This window comes from Rhipicephalus sanguineus, chromosome 1 (genome assembly GCF_013339695.2).
Source record: "Rhipicephalus sanguineus isolate Rsan-2018 chromosome 1, BIME_Rsan_1.4, whole genome shotgun sequence".
Classification (NCBI taxonomy): Eukaryota; Metazoa; Arthropoda; class Arachnida; order Ixodida; family Ixodidae; genus Rhipicephalus; species Rhipicephalus sanguineus.
The window spans coordinates 175,109,298-175,131,853 of record NC_051176.1 but is presented as its reverse complement, the minus strand read 5'-3'; the positions used below and the strand labels follow the sequence as shown (position 1 = coordinate 175,131,853).

Here is a 22,556-nt window from a genome sequence, read left to right as displayed (position 1 = left end):
GCCAATATATGTATTAGGTGCAGCTGGATGCCTCGTGTCCAAATAAATTTGGGGACATCAAACACTGAAATGAAAGCACGAAATTCTGGCCAGCTGTTGAGGAGCACCGTGCCATTTATTACCTTTTGAAGACGAAATCTCGAAGGCGTGGATGCCATCAAAAGCACTAAAGCTTAATACTACTTTGAAAGTCGCAAAGCATGCTGATTGCTTGTGCTTGAAAGCCCTACCTTGCACTAGATTTTCGTCAAAGGAAACGCTCAAAGGTATGAAGTGCACCCCCACATAAAGTTCTCGCCTGCCTTCAACCCAGCTGCGTGTCACGCAAATTAGGTTCGCAAAATGAAATAGGTGGGCATCACACTGCAGAATACACGCTATTAGTGTACTTACTCGCGCATTTTCACTCGGCTCGTAGTTTTTTTGCTGGAATCACAGTTATCCACTCGCGGCGAAGCTGAAAACACCGCACCGGCACTATTTCCGTGGCGCGTCGTAATCGTCGCAGACAACGCTAATATCCATTTGTTGCGCAGCTTGTTTTGGCATCCAAAGACGACGCAGTAGTGCCGAGACGAGCTCTTATACGCTGAAGCGGCGTGAACGGCTAGTTTTTCGCACTTTAAAGCCTCAGAACTGCAGCTTGCCCTGTTTACTTGGTGCAGCCCTCGCGCGCTTTGGCAGCCCCGGTCAGCCCGGCGTCTGGGTGCGAGAGTATCCGCTCGGCTCGCCAGCAGCCTGGGTGCGAGACAGGCGTGCTCTGGTGTATAGCAACGGTTTTCTATATACCGTGACAGCGGACAGCGAGAGTCGACGGCAAAGCTAGGCCCTAAGGTGCTTCGCCCCTAAAAAGAGATAAAAGAAACTGAGAAAAGAAGAAAGAGAAACAAGGAAGGCCGTCCACCTCCGCGCTTTCTTCAGGCTTGGCAGCGTCTCGAATTGGCACAGTATTGTTCAGCGCCTCGAATTGGCGCAGTATTGTTCATGTAGAGCACGTCAGGATATTTTTTTACAATGTGCCAAGCTCGCTAATTACCAAAGACTGCTAAACGAACTTTTTAAGTAGTAACTCTAGCGAAAAATCTTCAATACAAAAGTTGTAACGCTTGTTCATAAACATCAGACATTTTTTTATCTATGCTAAGGTAATTCCCGTGCTTAATATTTTTCTAGCCTTTCTTTAAAGCGCGCGAATTTTAAAGAATACCACGTGACTGCCGCCTAACGGGCGGCGCTTTTAGTGCCCTCAGTTGTAAGTTGAAGTAATTATCAAAGACTGCTCCGCGTAAAAATGGCTCAAATTCTCCCATTTAACCCGACCGCCTTCATCCACTAATTAAGAGGTTAATTAACCCTTTCGGCCCTGGCGGTGTCAATTGACACCATCACCCAAAATTCCCCCTAGCACTTCGGAAATGAAACCAAAACTGCCCATTCTTGGGGGAATACTTCTTCAATGATCCCCACTGCCATTGACACCAAAATGGTGACATGCTCGCGGTGCTGGGAGCCGCAAAGAAGAAGAAGCTTCACCGAAGTCATGGGTGACGCCGAGGCAGGTCAGCTGAGGCGGGTGAGCGCCATTTTCGGGACGACGTACCGAAGCTGTTTCGATGAGTATCACGCTGAAAAATGAGACGTGGTTCACATTTTGTGTACTCTAGTGAATAGACGGAAAAAAGATGCTATTTTTCTCATTTCACAACCGCTGAGCGCTGATGACCTAATTTGATGTCATGTCTGTAAATCCATTATTAGTTGCACCACTGGCTCAATTTTTCGTTTGTGGTCTTCTGAGGTCATAACTATTAGGAAAACAGGCAGAAAAAAAGTCCCCGACCAAAATAAAAAATCCAGGGCTGAAAGGGTTAATGTAACTTGTTTAATTACTGCCTTTGTTGATATCTAAGCAGACGCCTATCAGCTCCAGTGCTTCTGCAGCTGGAGTTTCTTCGAGTCCACTTGCGATATGCAACCAGAGTGCCGAGTCATCCGCTTGCTTCAGACAGGGGTCCTGTGGTGCGGAGCTTGCTCCTGCTGCATCATCAAAGCGTATCAATGCCTACGGAGCCATCGTGGAAAATTCCTTCGTGGTCAATAGTCACATTTGTGCCTGGGTTCAAGAACAAGAGGCGTACACCCGGACCAGCAATAACATATTTCACCCTACAGCACGTGGAAAACAATTACAGGGCTCACCGTCATATTTACACTGATGGCTCTGTTACACCTACATCATATGCAGTTGGATTCCATCTGCCAATGTCACCATCTCTGCCACTCTTAGTCGCCGTACTTCATCTACAGCTACTGAACTGGCTGCACTACGGGCTGCTTTTAATTTCATCGCAGACCAGACAGCTGAGTCTTAGGTCATCTTCACCGACTCAAAAGCGGCGCTGCAGTCTCTGAAGTCTCCATGCACGCAGGACCAACTCGTCATGGACAACAAACGCCTATGCAACGAAGCCTGCGACCTCCATCACCGCACTGCTTTGCAGTGGATACCTGCCCACTGTGGCATACAAGGCAACGTCCAGGCTGATGACGCAGCCAAAGCTGGACATGACGCCTCGAGAGAAATCATCGAGATACCTTTCCCGAGAAAAGATGCGGCGACACTCGTATCGGCACACGCTTGGCGCCTCCAGCGATCTCTCTGGACAGATGCTAATCACCAGTATGGACCACTTTACAAGATCGATCCATCGTGTGACTTCGATATGCCGCGAGACCTAAACCAGCGCCTGCCTAAACAGACAAGAGGAAACATGCTTTCACCGCATGAGACTAAACGTCGCATACACCAACTACTTCAGGAACAAGATTAAGCTGTCGGACTCACCAATGTGTGTCCAATGTAACGTCCCAGAAGATCTGAATCATGTTCTTTGTGACTGCAAGCGATACGCATCAGAGAGACAGTCTCTGAAGGCGGCCTTGTATCTTCACGGGGATCGTGCTTAGAGTTGCGACATATTCTGGGTCCATGGCAAAGCAGCACCTGTGCGCTACGTGCCACGAAAGCGCTGTTGACTTTCTTGCGGGCCACGAGCCTGAACGAAACTTTGTAAACAGTGTAATCTACGTGTGCGCAGCTGCATGTGCGATGCGTTTATCAGTGTATATATCATAATCGTCACCCAGCACCTGGAGTAGCATGTCAGGCGAATAGCCAGGCAAACATTTCCAGCTTTTCATTGAAACGTTCCTCACTCTCTCTCTAATCGTGTTAATAACTGTTAGGTGTCAGGTGATGTTAAAACTAAACATACGACGCGTTTAGACTGACTCATTACTTTTCTGAGCTTACTACCTTAGGAGTCAATGCCACTTAATGGTGTCCATCCTGAAACTCACACTCCGTCCGCCATATAGCGGCAAAATGCATCGGCGTTCTCCTTAATACTATTTATTAATTGCCATAGAATGCTGTTTCTGCAATGCAGAAGACACCATGTTTTACATTAGCTTATTTTGTTGATTGATAACGGGTGGGGAAGGGGAGATTTTTCTCGCAACTGTTGCTTGGACTTAGGATGAGCTCGCAGTGGACTGTAAATAATGATAAGTTTGCCTCTCTTTTTGTGCTCTGTTTCTATCGCGCTGGTAGCGTCAATAAAGAATCCAAAGTTGACGTGTCGTGAACGACTTCGGAGTTTTGAGAGTGGATCAGACATTTGTTTCTTCAGTCGGGGCGAATAACGCATCATCAAAACAAAAATAAAGGAACGTTTTTGTCTGTACGCTGCACTTTTATTAAAACCCCGCTGAGAGTCTTTGTTGTAGCACTCGGTAGGTGGAATCCGAGGGGCGTCATGCCGTGGACAGCACCGATCGGGCCGGAAGGGGGCAAGCGGCGGAGGAACGAGTCTACGCTGGCGGGGTGCACGTGCGGCTGCGCCGGGTCCCGCGGTTCTCCGAAGCTGGGGCCCTTCCCCGAACTCGAATAGTAGCAGCAGCCACCTGCTGTTGCTCCATTGCCTCCCACGTCTAAAGCTTTGCCACTCGGAGGGTGTGGGCACCGTGGCTTCCGAGCGGAGGCGAAGGATGCGCGGCTTTGCGGCCCGTACCAGCTGCATGCATAAAAGACGCGTGCCATGCTTCCTTCAGCGACAACATTGAACTTATTCGGAGGCTTCTTTGGACCCAGTCATGAGGTGCACCTTGATACGTTTTTATGACAAAAGAAAACAACAGAGAAAATGGAGGGATGGAAACAGCAAATCCCACGTTCTTTTCCAAGTTCACGTTATGATGACAATAGGGTGTATGCACGACCGGCATCGACAGCGACATGCAGGCGAGTCTCGCTGTGCACTCTGGGTAATCCGCCATTTCGAAGCAATAACAAGCAGACGAGCAAAGCAGCGTGTATGACCAGTCGATAGCTGTCATGGTTTACTGCGCCGTTGTGGGCTGCAAAAGCCGTACGTACACCAAAGCCGAGAAAGAGAAGGCTAAGCAGAACAGTCAGAACCTCAGCAACTTTCGGTTTTTCAAGATTCCAAAGGTGCGGGTTCATGAATGCGGCAAGACGAGGCAGCTGTCGCAACGCCGGCAGCGCGAGTGGATCGCCCGCCTCAAGAGGAAGGGTGTCGCCGATAATCCGCAGAAGTACAAAGTGTGTTGCCGACACTTTTTATCAGGTATGCAAGTCTCGCACCTATGTTACGTATTTTAAGGCGCTGCCATTTCCTGTCATTGTGCACCGCGGATGCAGGCATTGCTTTGAGCAGAGCGTTGGTGTACTCTGTTTCGCAGGGCCACAGTCTCCAGTGGGTGCTGCTGGCTCTGCAAGGGCTTTTCGGCTCACGAGCTGCACTGGCATCGGCACCTAATCGTCGTTTTTTCATCGACAACGCGAAATCCATTTTAGCGATATGCCTCACATCAAATTTCCTGATGTGCGTCGGCAGCCACGAGTTGGCGCTGTCCGTGCACGAACGCTCTTGCCGAACGCCGTACTCTGCGTAAAAAAAGCAGTGCCGCGACATGGGAGCACGCCAGCACGCCTCGCCGTTCCCGGCCATGCACGTACAGTGCGCGGCAACGACTTCACCGTCGCACTTGCACAGGGCCTATGAATCCACAGGTGGCTTGTTGAGGCTCTGCGAGTGGTTGACCTGGGCAAAAGATAACATTGTATTCTGCTAGAAGAATAAAACACTTTAACGTACCTTTGTTTTGAGAATCACGGAGTCTGAGGAAACTCCCTTAACCGATGGCTCGAGCATCCAACCGCTGGTCACAATATTGTGGCCTTCTAATCCTTTTTGAGCCTTTAGTTGCTGGCGGGTAAGGAAGTTGGTCCTCAAAACAAGGAACTCGCTTATGTCTGCGGCGTCGATTCGCGGCCACAGGTTCACGTCTCTTACTCAGTCGCTTTCCCGAAGCTCAAAGGGGTCCACACCACACGGCAACTTTCTCACTGTAGCGCGCCTGGTCTTTGACGCACAGCGTCGCTGCATAATCCGTTTGATCATGCGTCATTTTGCCGCAAAACAATCTTGCATTCTTGCACAGAGATGCCAAACCGCACTCCCGAAGACCGACTGCGACCACACATCGACGACCAGCCCACAAACGTTGCCTGCTTTGGTCTGCTTGTTATTGCTTCAAAATGGCGAATTACCAGAGTGCACAGCGAGACGTGCCTGCATGTCGCTGTCGATGCCTGTCGTGCATACACCCTATAGTTCCGACCGTGCTTTAGGAATCAGCAAGGCGCATGGCCTGCTTCACTTTCTAGTGTCGTTTCTCTCGCGCTAGCTCGCGTTCGCAGAGCCAGATGCGGCAAATCAGCCGTCGATTATACTTCGTGCATGAGAGCTTTCGGTGCTCCGAGGGCTCGACTTCCCTGCAATGCAGATAATGCGGGTGTGAGCGAAAAAGAAACAGCGCGGCTCGTCCAAATAATACGAGGCGGCAGCATGATCGCTTACAGTATTTGTGATGAGTAATGGCCTGTAAAGTCCTGCGGGAACACTCCTTCCCACCCCCGTTCTTCTTATCCAATGCAAATTGAATACCTACGTCTATATCAAGCGCTGATTGCGTTCCGCTAATATTGCAGCCACCGCGACATCTGCATGCGCGCTTGGTCACCCACTCTCGGAAAAACGCCAATGGAAAATTCATCTCTATAAAGTACGAATAGTTCCGTTATTTCACAGCACCATTCGAGGCGAACACAGGAATTTCGAAACGTCGGAGTTTAAGACGGAACCCATTGGTGGTTTCAAAAATAGATGTGATTTACGTTATAGTCGGTCTAATACGAGAAAAACGCACTCTCAAAAGAAAAAGAATGACCGATGATGAGATGAAACGAAAACAGCCAGGAGCTTTAGATCTAGGGTCTTAGCGTAACGCAGAACATATATAGCGTACGCTAACTACCGGGAGTACAAAAGAACTCAAACCGGTTTGGGACTCTGAGCTGGTTAGCGTCTTTGCGTTACGGTAACTTTGGCCCGAACCCTCGCGAACATTGCCTTCCGTGGTGGTCAACTCGCGCTTCCGCCCGCGGCACTTACAGCGCCATGCAGCCGCTTCCTAGGACTGCCTCGTGAGAGCGAGTCGTGGGTGGATTCTTTCACACCGGGCAAGCTTTTTCCGAAACGCTTTTCTGCGAATTCCATTCGTCATTCTAAAGGCTGATTACTGCACGGTAGCAACTTTTACCATTTTGCTTCCTTTTTTTTTCTCGGGAGGGGAGCGAAATAGTGGTTGTGGTGTGCTTTTATGGTACCTACCTGCGCGGTGAGCACCAATGCGGCCGAGTTGTTGGTCACTACAGGTGGGAAGAAAAAAAAAAAAAAACACACAACCTCAGGCCTCAGACCTCACACAGCTGGGCTGTTCAATGCGTGAACGTGAAAGGGGGAGTGTCAACTTAAAAAGAGCAATCTTCGCTGCTTAGACGGAAGGGTGTGTTTGGGCAAGCTGGTTTCGCGCAAGAGAAAAGGGTGGGGAGCGCTGCTGAAAGCGCAAGCAGAGAATCGCGCGCACCGGCGGCGAAAGTCGAGAGAGCGGTCAGCGGCGCGTTCTTTTCGCTGCGCGCGCACAGGTGTCACGTGCGACACCGCGGGAGCATCTCTTCCTCGCGCAAAGCGGCAGATGGTAAGCGCGTGCCGCAAGCCACGCTTGCCGGCACAGGTAGCCCCCTTCAAGCGGAGCGTGTACCGTGACGCGGACGCGCGCACGCGCTGCGGCCGCGCACCGGCGTTAACGGAGTGGAACGTCGCGGCACTTTAATAAACGCGAGCGGCAGTGCTGCTATCGTGCGAGAGTCGCGTTGCCTCGAAGCCGCGCGTGAGGAACGCGGTGCTCAGGAGCCGGCAAAGACGCGCCCTCGGAGGCCGTCGAGGGCGGGGCGATCATCGATTAAGCAGCTAATGTTCGCCCTCTGACCTCGCGCCAACGCGAAAGGGTCAAGATGCAGTGACTTGCCGCTGGCTTTAGCTTAACATTTTGATGGACACGGACAGAGAACAGGTTGCTGGTGCTCTTTATCAAATATTGTTCATGAAGTCTATTGGCAAGAGTTCTGTACCAGTTTGCTACGCTACACATGGGGAGGGGAATAAGGGACTAAAAGAGCGAGAGAAGAAGAGACATTTCACAACACACACACACACACACACACACACACACACACACACACACACACACACACACACACACACACACACACACACACACACACACACACACACACACACACACACATATATATATATATATATATATATATATATATATATATATATATATATATATATATATGCCGATCATTGGGTCTCCTCAAGGCACACTGAAGAGTCCGGCGGTGTTCTTCAAACTGGGGACAGTGGCACGAGAGATGATCAATAGTCCCTAGACAGTTACAGTTAGCGCACATGGATGAATCTGGCATACCAATGTGATAGCTGAATGGATTGGTAAACGCTACACCGACCCACAGCCGGCACAACATTGTAGCGTCGCGTCGAGAAATATTGGATGGCAGTTGTAGGTGTAACGATGAACCAAGGTTCTGTGGGCGACGACTGGAGTTTAGCGGAGAATTCCAGTGCGTTAGCGGAGCATTATGCGCGATGTCGCGAAGTTCTCTAGCAGCGTCTACTCTTGAGAAGGGTATGAACATTGTGGGCGCATTTCTAGAACATAGTTCAATGTCCTAACCTTGTATTAATTCATTCAATCATTTTTCTTTTTTGTTTTTGCGGTAATACAGTTTCCTGACTGACTGCAATTCAGGCATCCGCCACTCTGATAGCAACCGGGTATGATCACGAGATAGTCGCCCCAACGCAGGCCAATTTCGAAGATGGAACTTACAGATAAGTTTCGTGAATACGCGCCCGGATTTGCTACATTATGCAGTTTGACTGACTGCATGCAGGCCCCTCAGAAATTCAACCTTTTTTTTTTTTGGGGGGGGGGGGGGGGGGGGGACTAACGCTACGCAATCTTTCCACGCCGCACGTATGTAGGACACTTTCTGTGGTTCACCAGGTACGATGCCCGTCCGGCTCTTTCAGATGCGCGAATGCATACGCGTTTCGATGAAACTGAGGTTGAGGTACGATCGTCGCTACCATCGGCGTAGTCAGGGAGGATTGGGGGGTTTCAGCCCCCCCCCCTCCCTCTTGAAAATTTTCAAATTTTCATGTGTATATACACAGGCACACATGTATAAACGCACGCACAAACATACACAAAGTATGGCGATTCATCCCCCCCCCCCCTTTTTTTTTCGAAAAAGATTTCGGTTATGCTCCTGGTGGCTACCATGCTGTAAATATAACAACAGCTCAAAGATGTAGCAGTTTCCTTCCGACGCTTTAGTTGTATATATCACTCTCACCATATTAAAGATAATGTAATACTAATCACTTCAGTTACAATCACGCTTAAGTGCAGCCAACCAGAAATTTGGCAAAATTAGCGAGCCTCATTAAGCCTATGTTCACTGTCGACTGCTGCGAACATGGGATGGCAAAAGCTCCCTACACGCGTAAACTCGACAGGATGTGGGTCGATTCAGGAGTCGAGCTGAGCCAGACCGACTCGACTGCGTCTACACACATATTGTCCAATAATTTTCGTTCTCCTGGGTCGCTACACGGCATAATATGAGAATGAAACTGTATAAGCATGAATGCCCGTTTCATGTAGATACTGCATAGCGATTTATCAGATGAATTGTACATGAGCATCGATCATAGTTGACACCTTAACATGGCACTCTCTTGTCCTTGTTAAATTTAAAAAAAAAGGAGGAGGGGGGGTGTTCAATGCGATAGCGTTAAACAGCCCATGTCGCAGAAAATGCGGTGTCGGCGGCGCTGTCCGTGAGAAAAAAAAGTCCCGATGGATGAAAAGAATTAAAGTCGGGGTCCGAGCGGGAGTCGAACCCAACCTGAGCCACAGATACCATCGTCGGCGGGAGGGATTCACTGCTGCCATCCTCCACTTAATTGGGAATTCTGTGCTCTGGCCATGACTCTGCTGATACCGCGGCGCAGACGTTTCAGGACATTGCATATGTTTGTGACTCGTAGCCCTAATAAAGCTACCGCGTTCCGCTCTTAAAGGCGAAGCTTAGGCATCTTACAAGTTTTTTTTTTCTTCCTGTGTATTACTGTCTGTTGGTCTGTAGCTTTATTGTCGAATTAAATTGGCTGATACACGAGGCACTGTAATAATAAAGAGGACCGATCCCGGAGCTTGCATCAACAATGGCTGTGACTTGGCGGCCCGATCCTTTTATCGTGTGCCTTCTCAGATTTTAATTTGCTTCGTAACCTTAACCGATACTGCAGGCAGTGCAGCCCTGATAACATTATCGCATTATATTCACTCAGGTGTAGCACCAAGCCTCGCAAAATAGGCTTCTTTGCCTATTTTCCTAGGTTTGGTGCCAGCGGCAAGTTTCTTCACAAAGTAGTCGCGTATTGCGGGAAAGCACGATGTAAATATGCGGGAAAAGAAAGAAAGAAAGAAAAAAAAAAAACTTCTGTAAAGGGCATCTCGCATGATAGATTCAGTGGGAGATCTCCATGGTCGCGTGGGTATCGCGATGGGGTGATTCTCTTGGGATTGATTGATTGATTGATTACGTGCAGTGGCGTGAATCCAGAAAAATCACAAGGAGGGACACACTTGCCATTGCGGCCATTTTGTTTTACAGATGTAGGTTTTATTTTTAATTATATTAAAAGTTAATATCATGTTTTGAAATAAAACTCAAAAAGCGAGCATGGCCTCGGCCTAGTAGCACTGAGCAGTCAGTAGTATAAACTTATGTTAGTGAAGTTAGTTTCTAAGTGTAACTCGTAGTTAGGTTCTAGCATATTTCTAGTTAACATACCATTCTGGTTAAACCACCAAATGAAAATGCTCGCACTTAATTTTTTCTGTGTTATAACGCGCAAAGGTACAGCTTTTCATTAACTTCAGCTCCATTCGCCGGCGTGTATACTTGTTAGAAATAGCCTCCCACAATTTGCATATGGAAACTTTCTTGTAAAGCATGCTTATGTCACCGGTGATTTTTAAACACAACACAATCATAGACCGGCAAACGGATTCATATTTCGTCGTCAGTAGCTTCTACCAAACCGTCGATATAAATAAATAATGGTAGATGATCGGGGATTCTTTATATACTTTGCATTTTAAAGCCAGGCATAATAAACATTTGCAGCACGTCAGAAGTAACCCGTAACTAGTGGCGTAAAATTCAGAAAAACCACGAGAGCGGATACACATTTTGCTATGGCGGCAATTTTGTTTTTATTTTTATTTATATAAAAATTAAAATCTTGCTATGAAATAATATTTAAAAAAACGAGCATGGGTTCCCAGCTCGTGTAATTGCATTGTTCTATTGAGTCTTCTCCGAAAGCGGTCAAGCGGCAGTGGCGATTTTAATAGTCTCACACAGCGGAGGGGTATTGAACACAAGCCTACACACTACAAAATAGGCATTAACAAAAACAAAATTCATTGCATTGTACTGAACTCTCACGCAATTAGAATATATGGCGTTTGAAAGATAAATCTCAAGGGGGACATTTGCAAGGGGTGCCCCCCCCCCCCCCCCCGAGCCTGAACTCAAGGGGGGTCAGGACCCCCCTGACCCCTCCTCCCCCCGATTGATTTACGCCAGTGATTACGTGTTCGTCACGAGTTATCGCTACGGGTTGCACACACCTGTCGATAATGATTCGTTCGCCACTCGCAAAATGCCCCATTAGCCTGGAAGTCATCGCTGTCATCCACGCCGCATACCATAAGGCTAAGTGAACTGGTGTTCACATAGCCTTATGGTACGCGACGTGTGGCAAATGCATGCGCGCTCTTTCTGTGCGCGTATAGTTGGCACAACGACTCACAAATTCAAATTAAAATGCAATAACACGCATTAAGGAAAGAAGATGGCTTTTAAGGGCTCGTTTTTTCTTTGTTACACACAATATTAATGAGAACTAACAGACAATAATGCCAAGGAAAGTATAGGAGATGTTATTTGTAATAGTTGGGATATAAATGGGAAGGAAGTAAAGTCAACGAAAGGATAACTTGCCGCGGGTCCCTGCCGGCGGCAAGTTATCTTTTCGTCCACTTTACTTTCTTCACATTTATATCCCAACTATTACAAATAACATCTCCTATACTTTCCTTGGCATTATTGCCTGTTAGTTCTCATTATTAACACGCATTAGAAGCATTTATATTTAATAAATCTAGCAAAGCTTGTAGCCTAACGCAGACAACATAAACAAGTGCGTTGATTAGGCCATATTTTTCCCTTTTTATGTAATTAGGACTGCTTTTATAATTGAGGGACTTTTCTGTCTGCTGGTGTCTAGACATTTTCATGGCGCTCTTCAAACGCTACAAGTACGCTCCACATGTGCATGTCCGACTGATAAAAATAACTGCCGCTCTTCTATCAGACAGGTAATGAAATATCTAAGCCTGGAATTGATGACTATGCGCTCGAGGCGTAGTTCATTAGGAGGCAGATATGTCGAGCCCCAATCCTGCAACGCAAATAATATGATATGACTGGACCGTATTTTCGGTCGATCGCTTTCGAGGGTACTTTCACCTTTGTGTGGCGTAAAGACCGTAATGCAATACATTGGAGTGACGGGTACCTTGTATGAGAAAACAAAAATCTGGCGCGCCAATAACGCACTGATAATGACGCGCGCTGAGGATCAGACGCTCAGAGCCACTAATCTTCATAACGGAATCGGACACCTCTCGAGACTCGCAATCACGCTGCTAGAGGCAGGCACCGTGCACAATAACACGAAGCGTCCTGCGTTCGGTGCCATTAGAGGGAAGGCAGGGAAAAAGGAAATGATGGTGACGGCTAGGGAACAAGAGAGAGACAAAAAAAAAAAATCAGTTGGTGCCGTCGTGCAGTCAGATCCGCGCGGTAAGCACAGGCGCAGGGTCCACCATCGAATCTGCTGCTACCGCGGCGGCTGTGTGCAAACGAGCCAGCTGTTCAAAGCGGGCGCCCAACCGGGTCCGCCTCACGAGCCGTGACGGCGAGGGGGAAGATGCAGGCATCGGGCGAGAGGAGGAGGGAGGCCGCTGTCGGGCGTGCACTTGCTGAACACGCACACCTGTTCAGACGACTCTTCCTCCCTCGGGCGGCTGGAGAATGCGCGGCGGCCGCGGAACGCGCCACGAGCCGCGATGGCGAGCGAAGCAAAATGGTGAAAAAAAGGGACGAAACACGAGCGAGCTTTTTAAAAGAGGAAGAAATGAACGAAATGACTCGCCGGGGCAGGCCCTGACTTTGCTGCCGCGGCTCGTTGGAGTGGACGAGGATCGCTTGGTGCCTTGTGTTTCGTTTTTTTTTTCCGTTCTGTTCTGGAAGCTGATGTCCCTGTAAATGCCCTTAGCGCTTCTTGAGCAGTATGCCGTTTCTTATAGATACGCCTCCCGCAGGAGCCTTTCTCTTTTGCACTCGCGTCTCTGACCGCACAACATGCCTGCGCTCACATGCGCTGACCAATGGGATACCCTTGCATTTACTTGCAATTTCATCCCGCTGATGGCAATGTTCAAGTGTCTGCTTTCTGTTCTTGATGAATGAAAATAGCGCGAAAAAACGTTGGACGAGACGAAGAAGGCTACAGCACAAGCGCATTGCTGTAGCCTTCTTCGTCTCGTCCTACGTTTTATGGCGCTATTTTCATTCATCATGAATTACCGATTCGTCCAACAGTCTATTCCTCTTCTTCTTCTTTTTCTTTCGTGGCCTGTGAAAGGCTTGAACTGAACCTTCGGATAGTGCTGAGCTTCCGCAAAAGCTACGTATAATATCTAGATACAAGGACAAGGTTTCATGAGACATCAACCTTGGTTGTTTAGCAGGTAGAGTGTTGCGTTGCTACTCTCTAACATAATTTCTGGGGTTTTACGTGCCGAAATCACGATATCATTATGAGGCACACCGTAGTGGAAGGCTCCAGAAATTTCGACCACCTGGGGTTCTTTAACGTGCTCCTAAATCTAAGTACACGGGCCTCCAGTACACGCCTCCATCGAAAATGCGACCCCGCGGCCGGGATCGAACCCGCGTCTTTCGGGTCAGCAGTCGAGCAATGTAACCACTGTATACCACCGCGGCGGTCGCATTGCTAAGCTCGAGGATGCTGACTTGATTTCCGGCCACGGCCGGCGACCGCATTTCGATGGCGTTGAAACGCAAGAGCATCACCGTAGTTAGATTCACTGTGCACGTTAAAGAACCTCAGGTGGTCATGAATAATCCGAAGTGCTCCATTACGGCGCCCCTAATGATCGTGTCGTGGTTTTGGCAAGTAAGACCCTCGAAATTAATTAATTAGATGAGACGCCGCGCTTGTGTTAATTGAAGTATAGCCACAACATAATGAAAGCGAATTCGTGCTCGCGTGTTGTCATTATTCCGCATACTTTCTGACATAATCTCAATACGTAATAAAAGAAGGCATCAGATCACTGCTCCCTCTCGTTAGTTGCGCACTTGATAAATTATCGCTTCAATTTAGAGTTATCTTTCAATGGTTGATTCATCAATAAGCATATGCTAGATACGACTGATTTGGACAGTGCTCTGTCTTAACCACTGCCCGTCATATGGACCTGAATAAAGAGGCTCATGGTTGATAGAGCACAAGCTTCAAGGTGTATTAGGAAAAATTTAGCGCAAAATGACACAAGGACGAGAAGGGAGGACACAACACGTGCGCTCGTGTTGTGTCCTCCATTCTTGTGTCCGTCCTTGTTTCATTTTGCGCTAAATTTTTCCTAATGTCTTACCAACAAGTGCGAATTTCCCCCATTCAAGGTGTAGTCTCTGTTGTCCAATGTGAGCCGCTGAGCACGTAAGCAAGTAAGCCAGTGAGGTACAAGATGCCGGGCATTTCTGGACATCATGACGGCGCTTGTATATGTACACACTTGCCCGCCTGCACGTGCAGCCATGCATAGTGACGTTAGCCATACTTATGTACACCGAAGATGCATAATTTTTGTAGAGTTCGAACGACACTGTGTGTGTGTGTGTGTGTGTGTGTGTGTGTGTGTGTGTGTGTGTGTGTGTGTGTGTGTGTGTGTATGTGTGCGTGTGCGTGTGTGTGTGTGTGTGTGTGTGTGTGCGCGTGTGTGTGTGTGTGTGTGCTTTACTCAAACCAGCGAATTGAGGCCTGGCAGTCTGGTAAAATGTTTTCGTTATTACAGCACATATACCTAGCTGCCTAACGTTTGACTGTAACCAGTGCTGCCTCCGATACAACTTCGTGGTACGACGAAGGCTTACAAGTGTAAAGCCGAAAGTGCCGTCACCTCTGGGCGCGCATCGTACATCGTATTTTGCTTGCGCGTGACATGGCGCATATCAGCTTTACCAGATGCAAATTATTCGCTGTCACGCCCGTAATGAGACCGTTACGTAACCGCGTGTTGTTTTGTTGCGCAGGACTCCCTGGAGATGTCCAGCTGACATGGGGATGAGTGCAGTGCGGCGGCACCCAGTCATTCAACGCCGCAACCGTGAGCACTACCGAATGTGCAAGCCTGTGAACGAGCGAGCAGCGTTGCTCAGCAGTGCGCATCATTTGGCAGTGCTGTTTCAACCGTGTTGCAGTGCAGCTTCCGTTGTGTAGCGACCGACGCAACATGCGCACAAGCTGCCAACTTCTGAGTGTGATAGACCTCCACACTGGCAGGAGGAAAAGAAAACCCGAACTGCATTTATTTAAGGACTTCATTAGTGACTGTCTTGGTGCGGCGTTTATTTTGCCATTGTTGTTGTTCATGTGAGAGGTATTTTCGCGCGATAGACGTCTCTTACGGCAATTATTCGAGTGGTGCTTCTCCTAAGTGTGACGAAGACGGACCCGCCCGCGGAACCCAGTGGCATTTCCGCTATTCGTGCTGGCGCGAAAGCTTACCTGACTGCTGGAACGAGGCCGCAATGCCGACGTTGTTTGCATAGCCGAGTGATCGAGCCTCACATAAAGACGTTTTAATTCGGCACCTGAGATAAACTGGGTGTTAACTCGTCCTCGCAGTAACCCTTTCATTTTTTGCAACGCTCGTGGTTTTTCCTGACGTAGGGGAGAAACTCTGGCGGCATGTGCAACCAGGATTGCAGGCTTACTACAGTTGGACAAAAGTAACGGCGTAACGCGGCAGAAGCGTATCGTATCATATTTCAAGCGGACTGCAGCTCCTGTAAACGAAGCAATTTCTTAGAAAAACGTAGGGAGGGGAGGGAAAGGTAGGAGAGAGCGGATAGAAGAGGGCACCTTCTCGAGATGAGTGCCTGCACCTTCGAGAGCCATGCTGCGTTACCTCTCGTTAAAAAAGTACCCATCAGAGCCGCCGCGGTGGTCTAGTGGTTATGGTGCTTGACTGCTGACCCGAAGGTCGTGGAATCGAATCCCGGCCGCGGCGGCTGCGTTTCGGTGGAGGCGAAATGCTAGAGGATTTAGGTGCAGTTAAAATACCCAGGTGGTCGAAATTCTCGGAGCCCTTCACTATGGCGCCTCACATAATCATATCGTGGTTGTGGGACGTAAAACCCAACCCGTTATAAAAAAAAATCCATCAGTACCCGGTGGCAGCGGGAATCGAACCCAGTCCTTCACGCATTGGAGGCGGACGCCCTACCACCGGTCTCGAATGGTGGCTTTTCCTACCCTCTCCCTACTGTCTTTCACTTCCTCCACGTTGCTCTAATCATTGTCTATCCGAATGGGAACGCTAACTTTGAAATATGACAAACACCAGGTGGCGCAACCCTTCTTGACAGCATAATGCGTGTGGAGAATATCCGGTAAGGTAAACTGATAACGACGCGCTTCTACAGTATCCATGTAAACACCGGTTATGCTTCGTTGTGACAAGCCGTCCGAATTAGTGAAGAAAGTCGTCATTCGTTCGTGGATTACGAAGCTGCGGCTAAGAATAGAAGACTAAGAATAGAAAAGAAGAGATACGAGTGTTGATGACTGAGACAAGAGCGGAAAGACAGGGAGACGCGTGTCTGGCTGGCTGCATTACAAAGGGGAAAGGCGATAAGGAAAGAAACGAAAGGAGCGGGAGCCAGGCGCCATCAGTGCACCTGTTACTTACGAAAAATATCGATTACTGATGCCAATCAAGGCTGAGAAACATTCTTCTAAGTATTTCTACAGAATGGCCAAAGGCCTTGGCCAACTACTAAAGCTGCACTGTCTTAACCGAGCATCGCCCGATGCGTATGCGCATGAAGGCTGCAGTTCGGCCCAGGAAGTTAGTATAGCAGCGTGCCCGTCAGCTCTGAGGAGCCTTTTTTTTATTTTTGAAGCGAGGCATCGGTGTAAACATTAACGATGTATCGATCAGGGTAACTACGTGTCACCAACGTGACCGTTGAAACACCCTGTTTACCCTGAGTTCACCCCTTCCGACATACACGTAGGTCTGAGCTGAGCGTCTGCACTCAGTGGCCAATTCAGCCGCTGCTTCTAATATTTCGGGCGACCCACTGCTTCATCGCCGCGTACGCATCCTGGTATAGAGTGAGGCACAATCGGCACATGTTATGTGGTTTCGACCTAGCAATGCAGGCGCATATGCCCGTGTGAACGTGCCACCAGAGATCTTCTGAAAGATAAAATAGAGAGAGTGTCTCGTTCACATAGTGGCATAGTTGTAAATATTGAGTGTCAGACTGAAATAATTGGGCAAGTCTCGCAGGATCAAAACGAGATAAGGAGCTGGCGCTGTTCGTTGCGCCTTACTCAATTGACGAAAACGCGTAGTAGCCTTTTAGAATGAGGCAATACTATAGTTGACAAGTTTAGTGAGCTTGAGACAACGAACATAGCGAACTACCATGTTTTCTACTTTTAGAACAAAAGACAAACAGTGCATCTTTTTTAAAATTTTTTTCTTAAGGATATCGACTAAACGAAAGACCGTGGCAGCAGGTGGCGTCGTTCAAGCGGTGTAAGTGCAATTAAGACTACAGGCAGAGTAAACTAGGCGGTTCTAACTCGTTTCTTTTAACTTCAGTCATTTTCTGCCTTCTCCAGGGGTCGTTCCGGCTTTACACCATGTCCTAATGGTGAACGTTGCATATACGATAAGCACAGGACGCAGACGACTAGTGCATTGCAGTGACCCTCCATTAATTCAACACGTCGGCACGCTGTTGTAAATTATTCGCGGCGGCACGAATGTACACGTTCCTGGCAGATATGGATTTCGTTCAGTCAAAGGGGAGAGAGAACTGTGCGTGTGTTAATGGATTTGCATCTCAGCTTGTGCAAGGCACATGTTTTTATCCGGTTCTGGCATCGAAAGCTAAAGCCGCTACCACACTTTCAAGCTATACTGAGTGCTTCAAGAAATGTGTCCGAAAATCATTAAAAATCAGGGTAATGCGATATTTGTTCGATACCTTCACTATTGCTTTTCCTGCAGCGGCAGGCATCTTAAGATGGCTAAAGGCAGCATATGAGACAGTAATTAAGAAAGTTAAATTAATTAACTTTTTTAATTCTTGAAGTTCGGCGGTTATGTAAAACGGGAGAATTGAAGTCCTTCATGCGAAGAACCCATTGCAGCTTTGAGGTTTCGAAAAAACGGCCTCTAGTAATAATTGCGAAGTAATGAAAGTCAACCAAATTCAGCGGCGAAAGCGGAAGGCGGAAGGCCATATTCTTCCGAGACGTCCAGAATGAGTGAGCGTCGTTATATCGACCATCAACCGACTTCGCTGTGTGGGTGTGCGAGTTGTGCTTGCAATTATAGCACGCATGACGCACGTAGGTTAACGAACGCGGAAGAACTACACCTCTGCAATCGTTGTCTTGAACAGTGACGTCATTCTTTCCTCTTTCTCTCCTCCTATCTTCCTTTCCCTCCTGCCGAAAGAGAAGGCAGGCGTTGTGCCCCTCTAGATGCCAGTTGCCAGCTTGCTCTCTCCCTCTTGTGTATATCTACGTATGCAAATCAAATAAATAAAAATAAATTCTGGTCGTCTTCTGCTTGTTGCGCTCATCGGTGCTTCGGTTTCAGTTTCGCCTTTGGATTTGGTTGAATTTCATTACGCCACAATAATTACTAGAGGCCGCTTTTTCTACACCTCAAAGCTGCGACGGCTTCCTGGCATGAAGAGCTTCAAATCTCCTGTTTGACAGAACCTCCTAAATTCACTAAAAAGAGTTCATTAATTTAACTTTCTTAACTACTGCCCCAAATGATGTCTTTAACCAACATAAGATGCCTGCCGCTACAGAAAAAGCAGTTGTGAAGGCAGCGAGCAAATATCGGATTTTCCTGATTTTTGAGGATTTTCGGACACATTTCTCGAAACAGCCTGTATAATCTTCCAAGGCGATAAATGTCGTCTGGATGTATTAATGAGCAACGAATGCCTCTTTATAATTGACATTTTTAACAATTTAGAAAAAAATCTCTGTTAAGGGTGTTATGTGTGCTTCTCTGTTTTTAACGACTATAATAACGTCTGCTGTAGAGCTTACAACGGGCGTCGGGTCTGCTTTTGAACAGCGGCCGAACTCCAAATGGCGCGAAATACAATTGTATTCCGGATTCAATTGCATTGCAAATGGCACAGTGCAGTCAGGATTTATCCAGGGGCCACCACCGTGTCACAGACCATATGGCAGCTTTCGGTTGTTCGATCCCATGGCGCATTTTTGATACTTCTACAACAGCGGATGGAAAGAAGACAAACCAACTGCGGGGAATAGCTCCCCAGCGATGTCTACAGTTATCGTTTTGTCTTCCAAAATAAGAAATTCTGTACAAATGTTTTCTTCATCAAAAATATAAAAAAAGAAAGATGTGTACATTCAACTATGCTGAAACTCATGCCACACGACTTTGGTCTTGGGTGGATAGGTGTTTTTTGCGAGAGCGTTACATTTGATGTCAAGACAGAACGGTCTTGGCGATCTTACCGTCCCAGTTGCAGACTCTAAACCCACTGTCATTTCTTATAACCGTCCATTGGCGCACGTGAAGACTTGCAATCTCGCATTTGATTTGTTTTTTTAGACTACAGAAACAATCAAATCATGTTCTCCCAAGCGTGTAATCCACGTCTGTGTGCTGTTTATAACAATACGAAGAGCTTTTAATGCACCTGTAAAGGCAGTGAGTGCACTGACTTTTAAGGTGGGAAATTGGAAAACAACCACAGACGGAACGTTTGCCTGACTACGCTACATCTGAGGATCAATGAAGTTAGATATAGGGTTCTGGAGGGTTTATTAAGGCTTAGAATGTGTGTTGTTTCTATTCTGCTCGTAAACTGCTTACAGAAGAGGGTAAATGTCCAGTGACTGACATGTACATATGCGTAGCGCTGTGTCAATTTAGTCAACTCACGGCAGTGGTGGGTCAGTATGTGCGTCAATTCCTGGGTGAGATGGGTAAGAAACGTCGAGGAAGAAAATACGAAGATTTCGCGTTTTGACGCTCTTCCAGCTACTCGACTACGAGTTCAATAGGTGGATAGCAAAATGACGTCTTTCGGTTCGATGCCTAGCTCTTTGCTGTTTCAAGGTGCGTGCCGTTCAGTGTAATCGGGGAGAAAACACGTACTTTCTGCGACGCGGTTGTTACCAGTTATGTTGCCTCCTCCCCGATTACACTGAACCGCACACAACTTGAAGCAGCGAAGAGCTGAGCCTTGAAGGTTTCCGTGAACCGGAAGTGCTGTAGCAGACGACGCGCCGTTTTGCTATCCACCTATACTTCCAGCTGTTGCTAACGGTGACTACTCTTCGGCACTGCAGTTACAGAACGCTGCCAAACTTCACAAAAACAGCCACGCTCGCGGTTTTTTCGTGCTTTTTTTTTTCTTTTTCACGTAATAGGCAGGCACGTACGCTGTCGCACTTCGTTATGCCGTGTCAACATCTAGTGAGTGTGCGTGCATAATTTGTAGTGTGGAAGTGATGCCATTGTGTGGAAGAGAAAATTCGTGCCTGACTAAAGCGCCCCGCATTGTTCATTTCATTGTGCGCGATTCCATAATGCGTGTGAAAACTGAAAAATAAATTATATATTTGCGTCGCACTTTCCGGAGTGTCATGCTTCCAGCTGCGGAACTCGCAAACTAAAAAAGAAAAAAAAAACCAGCAAACACACTTTGGTAAGTACATGATACATGACCCTGGTAGGTATTATTTTCCTCATTCTTCGATGAGGAGAAAGTACACCACCCACAGGATGTCCTCTGTCTATCGTGATGTGTCACGCTTCGGACCTGCCATCACGGTGACGGGTGTTCCAACAGTGCCATCCAGACTGCGGATGTTTGACAGGACCACGTGGTTGATTGACAACTCGCCAGCGTAAATGTAATTGAAGCCGTGGCTCATGTTAACCAGCCGAGGCTGAACTTGGAAGGCTCGCCTAGGCGCCGACCTTCGCCGAACTATATTGCTCGGGTGACGCCAAATGATTGGCGGACGAAGGCACATAGAACTGCTCGGCTCGTAACAACTTTTGCAAATCGTCAACCTGAGGGAAGTGAAAGACAGAAGAGAAAGGAAAAGAGAGGCCACCTTCTCGAGGAGTACCTCTCTCCTCATTAGAAAAAAAAAACAAAAAACGGTTGCCTTTCTTTTGTTTCCCCGTTTCTCTCTGTACACATACTGTACGAGGCAACAGGTGAAGCAGTCACGCATCAATTTATTGAAAAGTCGCCTTTTCCGTGCGCCTTCACTGGGATCGGAAAGAGGCACTTATATATCGAGAAGAGCAGTCCATGAAAGAGAACGTTCGGTTAGGAAAAAACGTTGCTGGAAAGCCCACTTGCACCAGATATTATGTCTTCGGACAAGTATACATCGCAATTAAACATAAAAAAAGAACAGTTGCATGCGTTTGCTGCTTACGACTGGATAAAAATCAGCTCTACGTCAAGTAAATCTGGGCCGCTGTTAAAAAAACATAACCTTTGTTAAATAAAAAGGATTCATCATCATCATGCAAGGCGATTGCGAGATTGCCCTGGCAATTTCTCTTTCCACATTATATGTGTGTGTGTGTGTGCTAATTATAATAATACCTGCCGTTTAACGTCCCAAAAGCACAATATGTTTATGAGGGACGCCGTATTGGAGGGCTCCGGAAATTTCTACCAGCTGGGGTTCTTCAACGTGCACCTAAATCTAGGTAAACGGGCCTCAAGAAGAAATGGTGCTAGACTGCTGACCCGAAGGTCGCAGGATCGAATCCCGGCAGCGGTGGCCACATTTTCGATGGTGGCGAAGATGCTTGAGGCCTGTGTACTTATAATTTATGTGCACATTAATGAACCCCATGTGGTCGAAATTTCCGGAGCCCTCCACTACGGCGTCCCTCATAATCATATCGTGGTTTTGGGACGTTAAACCCAAGCGATTATTATCCCTGCCCTCACCCTCGCTCCTGTTTTCCTTCCTTCCAGAAAGCGGACGCTGGTAATTTCAGCAAAGTGATGACATCTGATCAATTTCGCCGGCGAAGCCGAAATCGAAACGCGAAAGAGCGATACTGTCACACTTTTTCGAGACTTCCAAAGTTAGCGAGAGTCATTACATCAACAAAACACGTTGCGGGGCTAGTTGGTGATGCATATTTTCCTTTTTGAGAGATATCCGGCCCTATTTTGAACACAAGCACACACCTCCGGTCATGTCTTTCTGTGTGCTTGTGTTCAAAGTTTAGCGCTGGATATCACTAAAAAAAAAATCATTACTTCAACCATCCATAGACTTCGCTTCGTTGGTGTGCGGGCTGTGCATGCGATTATAGCCCATATGGCGCACATACGTTAACGAATGCGCAAGAAGTAACACCAATGCAATCGTTGTCGCGAACTTTTGGCGTTATTCTCGTCGTCTGCTAGTTGCGCTCGTCTGCGTTTCGGTTTTGCCGGTGAATTTGGCCCAATTTCATTGCTCCGCAATTATTACCAGACGCCGCTTTTTCGAAATCTCAAAGCGCCATGAGCTCGTCGC

The 22,556-nt window shown here is 47.6% G+C and overlaps 1 protein-coding gene across 2 annotated transcripts in view; it reads left to right on the top strand.

Annotated features, from left to right (window-relative positions):
• The window catches only part of LOC119402667 (transcription factor Atoh8), a 41,452-nt gene extending 20,558 nt beyond the window's left edge, over positions 1-20,894 (top strand). The window contains exons 2-3 of one of the 2 annotated variants that reach the window (XR_007416952.1): positions 15,002-19,187; positions 19,271-20,894. Coding sequence is in view for 1 of the 2 variants with exons in the window: in XM_037669784.2 (XP_037525712.1) it covers positions 15,002-15,025 (24 nt within the window). In the remaining variant the exon portion in view is untranslated. Of the gene's footprint in view, positions 1-15,001 lie in introns of both variants that reach the window. The other variant, XM_037669784.2, reaches the window with a different exon arrangement.
• Positions 20,895-22,556: the final 1,662 nt, after the last annotated feature.